At 43.3% G+C, this 9,509-nt stretch overlaps 1 protein-coding gene across 1 annotated transcript in view; it reads left to right on the top strand.

Annotated features, from left to right (window-relative positions):
- Positions 1 to 1,918: 1,918 nt before the first annotated feature.
- ANXA3 (annexin A3) overlaps positions 1,919 to 9,509 on the top strand; it is a 71,856-nt gene continuing 64,265 nt past the window's right edge. The window contains exons 1-2 of the mRNA XM_088481445.1: positions 1,919 to 2,068; positions 6,972 to 7,003. Coding sequence (XP_088337571.1) covers positions 6,989 to 7,003 — 15 coding nt within the window. The 5' untranslated portion in view covers positions 1,919 to 2,068; positions 6,972 to 6,988. The remainder of the gene's footprint in view (positions 2,069 to 6,971; positions 7,004 to 9,509) is intronic.

Here is a 9,509-nt window from a genome sequence, read left to right as displayed (position 1 = left end):
ATGCTCATATTCAGTCAAATGCTTCCGTACTCATTGGACGGCGCTTCACAGTGCAGATGGACAATGACCCGAAGCATACTGCAAAAGCAACCAAAGAGTTTTTTAAGGCTAAAAAGTGGAATGTTATGCAATGGCCAAGTCAATCCCCTGACCTGAATCCGATTGAGCATGCATTTCACTTGATGAAGACAAAACTGAAGGAAAGTGGAATGTTATGCAATGGCCAAGTCAATCCCCTGACCTGAATCCGATTGAGCATGCATTTCACTTGATGAAGACAAAACTGAAGGGAAAATGCCCCAAGAACAAGAAGGAACTGAAGACATTGCAGTAGAGGCCTGGCAGAGCATCACCAGGGATGAAACCCAGCCTCTGGTGATGTCTATGCATTCCAGACTTCAGGCTGTAATTGCCTGCAAAGGATTTGCAACAAAGTATTATAAAGTGAAAGTTAGATTTAGGATGGTTTAGTTTGTGGCACATATAGAAACTGTTGTAATTCCTACACCGTTCACCTGATTTGGATGTAATTACCCTCAAATTAAATCTGAAAGTCTGCAGTTAAATCACATCTTGTTTGTTTAATTTCAAAGCCATTGTGGTGGTGAATAGAGGCCAAAATATGAAAATTCTGTCAATGTCCCAATATTTATGGACCTGACTGTATATTACAACTTTATCAACTTCAACATAGTCTCAGATATATCACGGTCTGCGACTAACCCAATTGTACGAAACCCAAAATCTCTTGGGTGATCCTCCTATTACGTTGGGTGAGCGTCAGACACCTCATTTTTCTTTCATTTTTATTTCTGTAAATCAGTATTCACATTCCAGTATTGTATACTTACCTGTATATTACACAAGTTTTGAGTTCCACGAGTGCCTTTATACTACTGTATATGTCCTGTACTATACTGTTTTATTGACTTCCGCTTTCTTTTTGTATTAATATCTTTATTTGTTAATTTGTTCATGCAATGAGTGCTTTTGGGAACACGTTATAGGGTTGGGTATGAAATACCTCCGGCTTAAAAGCCGCCGGTTCAAATCCCGACACTGGAAACCCGACAGCATAAGATCCCGACGCTGGTTGGTAAGTATAGTTAACCCCCTCCTGTCCCCCCCCCTAACCCTAAGACTCGGGGGTGGTGCCTAACCCTAAATCCCCCCTGTGATGCCTAACCCTAACCCCCTCTTCCCCTAGCCTAACCCTTCAGAGGGGTTGCCTAATTCTAAATCCCCCGGGGGGTGCCTAAACCTAACCCCCCCCCTGCGGCTATCAGCTCTTGATGTCCTGCTTACCTACGTTCTGTATGACGGGCGTCTGGATTTCAGCGTGGGGCTAATGACAGGCATTGGAATTTAGACGCCTATCTTTAGTCCCATGCCGAGCTTTCAGTGTCAGGATTCTGGAGGTCGGCATCCCGACTACATCCCGCGCTATAGATTGGAAAATATTATACAATAAACGATGTAAACGCTACTTGTTATATTTGACCTGTACGCATATGTTTTGCTGTTTTCTAAACTGTGTTTTTGCTTCAATAAAGATATTTAAAAAAAACAACTATTTGATTTGGGAGTGGAACACCAACCCTTGGCACCCTTGCAAGTGCCCTGCGGCGCCCAGTTTGGGAATCACTGCCTTAGACAGTGTGTAGAAGGCAGTCTGTGAGCCATGGCATAGTTATCATGTATAGATTGCTTTTTGTATATGCACAGATGATTTACCTTCATTTTCTCTAGCTGAGACATTTTGCACTATGCAGTAATGCAGATTATATACCGGACAACTACAAACCTTGGTATGTGGCACATTACAGTAATAGGAGAGCAGTGAGTTTCCCTGCAGCGAGTGATCGGTGCTATGTTGTATGGCGGGGAGGGATCCATAAAAGAGGGAGTAGGAGTGGTACCGGGCCCTCCTCTCCCCTCCCAGAGCCATTACACACAGCCGGGGGAAGTGGTTGCTTCGGGTGCGGTTTGTGTAGATAATCTAGTTACACTTTCCTTCCTTTCCGGGCTGATAGAGAAGAAAGCTGCCTACACACGCTATCTCCCTCTGGTAAGTAATCATAGTAGGTAACTGGTAATCAAATGATGCTGTAGTCTGAGATGGGCATTTATCTTAACTACCTTCATTTCCTCTATGATGGCAATGTTACCGTGCTGATGCAGACATTCATTACTTGTATATTAGCAGGTAATCGATGATTGACATCATGGTGTTCTGCAGCAGCTGTTGAGTTTTAGTTTATTTGTCTCTTCAGAAACTTTTCTCTTGGTGATTTGCTAATGATTTATCATCACTGAACACTGTTGAATCTTTGCAGTCAGCCTATGGATTACTAAGCACCTCCAAGATGTTGTCACTTACATCCTGTTGGCTCATTGCTAGTACTTACACGTGTTCTGCACAAAAGAGTACTTATTGCAATCCAACACTTTTATCCTTATTAGGCATACTTCAGTCACTGTAAAAAAAATCCTTTCTGAATTGTTCCAGCTGACATGTTTTAGGAACACCATCAGGATTTGGCTTTGTAGTCATCAACAGGTTTATACAATTTTAAATGTCTTCTCCCTAAAAATGTTTTCTAGCTGTTTATTGGCTTTGATCTGAAAAAGTCGGCATTAATTGTGATGCTGTAAGTAAATGTCTAGATAAAAATATTGCAGTTTGGGGGAGACTCAGTGAGGTTCCTTCAGATTCTTATTCTTACACACCCATACAATAGAGGTTATCAGTCTGAGAAACCTGGCTCATTCGCTCACACTACATAATGGAGTAAGCGGAAACGAGCAGTATTTTCCTTCTGTAATTACCTGCCATGTGCGCAGCTGAACATCAGGTAAGTTTCTGACATCTATCTTGGTGATTGATTGAATTTTGATTGCACCACAAAATGAGCAGCACTGGACAGTGGGGAATACAGAGCATACATAAAACAATGACATACTGTACGTGGTACACAATAAACAGACATGAAAGCAACTGGTGGGCAAAATGCCCCTGCTCATGTGAGCTTACATTCTAGTATCAAAAGGGCAGAGCTGGGGAAAAGTGACTCATTGTTGAGTTTGGGTCACTAGTGAGGGTGTGGTGAGTAGGGTATGCTCTAGTAAAGAGGTGTAGGAGAGTCTGACCATGTGTTATATATGGAAATTCCATAGCTGGGTAGCGGCTCTTGAGAAGACTTGTAGGAGTGAGCATGAGGTGGTTATCGGGGAAAACGCCATGTACAGGTCAGAGGTAAATAGGTTGTTGGAGACTGCTCGCTAAGGGCCAAATTCAATTAGCCGCAATTACCCATTTCCTCGTGTACAATAAATGTGACTTTTATGGGCTACGCAAATTTCAAGCTATTCAGTTAGCCGCATAAGTTAATCTGCGTTATTTCTCCATTTGTTTTAACGCAACTTTTTTGTCACTACCTCTGTGAGCAGGTGAAAAGTTGAAAAGAAACAAACCTACTTTAAGGTATAATTGTGGGAAGTTAGTTAAGAACACACTCCTTAATGATTAATTATGCACTTAGAAGTTTTTAATTAGCTTAATTTGGCAAATAGAGACGTGTCATTTTGGGGTGAAATTCTGCAAAATGCCAAATAATGGGATACAAGATGTAGGACAGGTATAAGGGTGTGCTGTATGAATGGATCAGGTGTTTTTAAACTTGCAGGTGGGAGTTACATATTTGTGTAATTTTAAGCCACTTTTAAAAATATCTACTTACAGACATTTTAAGCACCCCAATTTGTCTAGGGCATTTATTTTGCAGAAACAAGCAAAGACACTTTCTTTCTATAATTTTCACTGTTTTTCAAAAATGCATATAACAGCCATTTAACACATTTTAAGAACCCCCAATACTTTGCTTTTGGCCACTAACAGACTTCTATACTGTTAATCAATATAATACCCCTTTTACACCGGAGCTAAAACCCGGGTTTTTGAAGGGTTAACCCGGGCAGCTCCCTGGTGTAAAAGGGCAGAGGGTTGGATCGCCGGGTCGAGTGACCCGGCAATCCAACCCAGGTAACTAGCAGGGTTTAACACGGGCGTAGCAGTGAAACCCTGCTATGGGAACAGCGCACTCCGGGTCACGATGACCTGGAGTGCGCTGCTAGCCGGCCGATTGGTCCGGCTTCAGTGGCGCTTGGAGATGACGTAATCTCCAAGCGTCCACTTTCACTCCGCAAAAGCCGGGTCTATGCAGACCTGACTGCGGTGTGAGCGGCGCTGACTCGAGAATATCCCGAGTCAGCGCCGGCAAAATTCCGGGTTTGATCCGGATAGGAACTTTGTTCCAACTCCGGGTCAGACCCGGAATTTAGGTGGAAAAGGGGTATTAGTTAGCATTTTTTGGGGTACAGGCTGATTTCCCCTTTTTCACCGACACATAACTCTGATATTATCAGCAAGAATTACTGTGTGTATGCCGAAATAAGCCTTTTCCAATTGAATTGTGTGCTAAGCCGGAGCGCGCAAACATGCATTAAGTGAATTACTGAGCAATAAGCACGTTAATTTAACACGCAGTAAACATTTTTTTGGGGACTAATTGAATATACAGCCTAAAGTCAAGTTTTAGGATTTCTAAAATATATTTTTTTGAACAAAATAAATGCATCATCCTGAGTTCTGGTTTCACTTTCAAAATACACATTTGCATTATCCGATGCAGAACAATGCATTAATGCAGCTGTTAATAATAAAAATTGTTGAACAAATTGTAACGCACTGCTGCAGAGTTTCCAAAGTCTGCCATTACGGTCCAGGTTTCAATGATATCCATGCTTGAGTCCAGATGATTAAATCAAATTAACTGAGAGCCTGGTTCACTACGGATCGATATTCTGCTAATACGCACGCAACTGTGTTGCTAATATCAGCGGTGATATTTTAATGTTTGCATTCGCATTGTGATCGCAGCCTGACATAAGGACGCCCACTTCCCCTTACTCACATTCGTATACTTGACCAACATAGAGAAACAATCGGTAACATCGGAAAGTTAGAGAAGCCCAGACCTTACTCGGGAATTGCTTACTTATGCGCACGCTGTGAGGCCTCAGGCGGCATCTGATATCGCAGTGAATAATTTATGCACGCCCCTGCAATGGCGTTGAAATGCACTGACACGCCTGAGTGACAACCCCCCTGTCACCACCCACAAACGGCGCTTCCTGTCAATCACTCTGCCATGGGTATGCGTAGTCACTGCATTTTCTCAATTCCTTACACAGCGCCTTGCGCACGTGCACTGAGATGCATGCGCAGTGCAAATTAATTGACCGATTGCGTGCGTATAAGCAACTGCATCCCTTGCTGAATCAGGCCCTCAGGTACTATTAAGTCACCTGTGCTTAAGCATGTACAGTGTATTTTTAAAACTTGGACTATAATGGTGGAGTTTGGGAAACTCTGCATTACTGGCTTGGGCATCGCATATTTTTGGTGGGGGAGCAGCAGAGCTTTGAAATGTGAATGGTTTAATACTGTAACTGTTGATTCCAAACTCTCCTATCTTCGACGTCATTGTGACTGAACTGACTGAGCTTTTCTCACCATTTAAAACTGCTGCCAGGTGACGTGGTGGTGAAGGCTGGTTCTTCACGAGCAGTGATCATTGAGGGGGTGATTCAATTGTTTTTTAAGCCGTGATAATTAATGGACGCCCAGTGTTGCAATTCAATTGTTCTGGGTGCCCATTAATTATCGTTGTTTTCATGCCCTATTAGGCCAGGTTTAGCCGACCCGTCTAAAGTCCCTAACCACAGGTTTATCGCACATTTTTGCTAGCGCCCTCCTGAGCAGAAATGCTGCCAGCTATCGCGCCCGAATGGAACAACAATTGAATTGCTCCATCAGACGTCTTCAAAAAAAAAAAAATGGCTCTGGATAGAATTTCCCCTTGAGACTATGAAACTCTTTACAAGTTGATAGAGTTTAAGTACAATAAGAAATGTGTTATATTAGCAAAGTAGACCCTTTTGGGTCTGTATTTACCATTTAACAAAATAAGTCCTTATTTAAATTTTCACATTATAGGTACAGAAGGGTCTTTAGCGGTGTCTGGGGCCTGCAATGTGCCTAAATAAAGGGTGACCTCTTTATGAGCAAATGCAAATCATTTCATTTTTGCCCATTTTAACAGGGTTCTCTTACTGTTTGATATTGTGAGATACCGCCTCATCTTTAGGCAGCAATTTTAAAATATAGCCGTAAAAGAACCAGAATTAGGAAAAGATGGATGTTTTACTAGTACCCACTAAATTACCGTAATAGATCAGTGTGTCCAGACACTGGGGGGTGTTCACTTCTGCACAAAGGACGCTGTGCCAGCACTGCAAGTTTTCTCTTGAACCCCATAGAGGTGGGACGGAAACTGTGATGATTGATGTGTGAGCCTGTGTGTGCCAGGATGTGGGAGTGAGAGAATATTTGTACTGCTCTCTTCTCTATTTCCTGACTTGGAAACATTATTGCAGTTTTGCCAGGAGGGACTGAGCTTAATGACATCATTGTGGTCTTGGCGTAATGGGGTCATTAAGCACCGCTCCATCTCGAATCTGAGCGACAGAAATTAGGGCTTTAAGGTAAGCAAACTCCCCCCTGTCTACTTTTTTGACTGCCATGTCTGCTTCACTAGTGAAGTAGGTAGAATCCAAGAGCGTGGCCTGTTCCTCCAGGAAAACTCCCTGAAATTCTTGAGTAGACAAGTATAGTTAAGACTGTTGATAAGGGCATTTATATTAGCACTAGTGGGTCTGAGGCCCAAAGCTGCTGGAAGCTATTTATTTGTTCAACAGATACCAGTGCAATATCGAAGGCAGAGTACCTTTTTGAAAGTAGCTATATTTAATTTAGAATAATACCACTGCTAAATAAATGATCCTATTATATATGCAATGTGCATTTTTGTGACCATATAATCTGATTGTTATCCTTCGCTTTTTCGTAGGTTCTCTTTAAAGCAACATGGCACTTGTATGGGTAAGTTATAACTGCAAACTGAAATCGGGAAGCTCTCTTGTTTGTCACATTTGTAAACCATGGTTCAGACGACCAGTGAGAGCACTTTTTTATTCTTTAAGTTAAATGTTTTTCTCAATCATTAGTGATTTTTGAGATGTTGAACACAAATGTTACTGGCACTTTCGATCCTTAAGGCTCTATTCATTACGAGGCCTATTCCTCATACTATAAATAATGTTTCTCCAGTTATTTACCTATTTATGTAAAGTTACAGCCTCATTCATCAGCCCAGTAACGCAGGAGATATTACTGATATCTCCTGGATACAGTCCTGCCACGGTAATTTCCACTATGGGGATATAGAAATTAGGCTATTCATCAAGTTCTTAAAATCAAGAAAGCCGGTCTAGCAGCGGGATATCCATGGCTGCTTGCAGCGGCTATTAGAGCTCCTCCCCCCCATCACTCCTTCCTCCCGCTGCATTGAATGTTCTCCCTGCCGCATCATGCTGCTGCTGAAGGGAATGTTTCCTCACTCTCCGTTTCCTGGTGGCACTTGTAAGTGCTTCTTCAACAGTTAGTAATTAATTAACTTTTTTTTATATCATGTCTGCTGTTCATTTTTAAAATAAGCGTTAGTATTGAAATAAATAATTTTTTCTCTGTCTACTTAATTTCATTTTACTATACATATTTATATAATATATACATACCGTGTTTCCCCGATAATAAGGCCTACCCTGAAAATAAGCCCTACCCTTACTTTTGTAGCCCGGTCTAAAATAAGCCCTACCCCGAAAATAAGACCTACCTTATTCTCTTTTTGAGCTGGGAACGCTGCAGAGACCAGCATTCCCAGTCATGCAGTGCACGGGTGACGTCATGACGTCACCCGCGCGCTGAGGATCCTGTGCGGTCGCGCCTGCTGGATCATATTAGATCCAGTCAGCGTGCAAGTGAGAGGGACATCCCGGACGGCGGCGACTCGGGTAAGTACCGTACTTGCACTGCAATAAGGGGGCCCGCATAAAGGACACTGCTACAGGGGGGGGCTTGCATAAGGGGCACTGCTACACAAGGGAGGATGCATAAGGGGTACTGCTACAGGGGGGGGGGCTGCATAAGGGGCACTGCTACACAAGGGAGGCTGCATAAGGGGCACTGCTACAGGGGGGGCCTGCATAAGGGGCACTGCAATAAGGGGGCCTGCATAAAGGACACTGCTACAGGGGGGGCCTGCATAAGGGGCACTGCTACACAAGGGAGGTTGCATAAGGGGTACTGCTACAGGGGGGGGGCCTGCATAAGGGGCACTGCTACACAAGGGAGCCTGCATAAGGGGCACTGCTACAGGGGGGGCCTGCATAAGGGGCACTGCTACAGGGGGGGCCTGCATAAGGGGCACTGCTACAGGGGGGGCCTGCATAAGGGGCACTGCTACAGGGGGGGCCTGCATAAGGGGCACTGCTACGGGGGGGGCCTGCATAAGGGGCACTGCTACAGGGGGGCCTGCATAAGGGGCACTGCTGTCAATGTTGGTTAAAATAAGACCTACCCCGAAAATAAGCCCTATGGTGTTTTTTGGAACCAAAAAAAAATAAGTGTCTTATTATCGGGGAAACACGGTATATATGTAGATATCTCTAACAGAGGTTACGCATACGCATGCACATCACGGAATACAGCAGTGTTAAATCGATACAGCCAGAGAAAAGTATCTCTGTTCTGAAAAGCTGTCTCCGCAAAAATTATACTTGCCTCCATTAGAAAGGAAGGACTTGCAAGTTCGAAACTTAACGTGTCATATTTTTTAGTTTTGATGAATAGACCCATAATTAAAAATCTGCCCTTCCTGTTATAGTGACTCTTTATATCGTTGTTTTTTTTTTTTTTTCTTGGGGGGGGGGGGGGGGGGCGCTTGATGTTGACAATAAACAGTCCTTCGTTCGGCTGTGTGGTGGTGAATTGAGAGGACAGGTGCGAATGGTTCTCAATATATTTATATATTTTCATTTATTTAAACTGGACATCTTATCAGTCTGCGAGGCAGTTGGGATTCATTTGATACTTGGATTATATTATTGTCTTTACATTTTTCTTTATATAGTATTCCTAATAAATTAATTTTTTTTTTTTTTAAACAACAATTCAAATTTGAAAACTAAAGTAGGAGAAGAAACATTGATGGTGCAAGTCAGTGTTTGTCATTATAGTGTCAGTTTGTAGTGACACTGCAGGATCTGTTTGAATGCAGCCATATGTACAGGGCCGTAGAGAGAATTGGTGTGATCGATTTCCCCCGCAGTGCTAGACTGCTGCGTCATCAGCCTTCCTGGTCCTATTGCAACCCAGAACACAGCAGCGTGTGCTGGGCTGAGGAGTGACACTGCCAGCTGCTGATGGGTAAGGGTGGGGGGTGCTGGACACCTCAATCAAGCTCTGACGCCTCCCCTCAGCGCCCCTGCATATGCATCTGGTGGAGCAACAGCACTGATGTCAATGTGTATGTAACCTAGCGCTGCAG

The sequence above is a fragment of the Taudactylus pleione genome, unplaced genomic scaffold, assembly GCF_031769625.1.
Source record: "Taudactylus pleione unplaced genomic scaffold, aTauple2 ptg000273l, whole genome shotgun sequence".
NCBI lineage: Eukaryota > Metazoa > Chordata > Amphibia > Anura > Myobatrachidae > Taudactylus > Taudactylus pleione.
The sequence above is the reverse complement of the archived record's forward strand: the minus strand, read 5'-3'. Positions and strand labels throughout refer to the sequence as shown.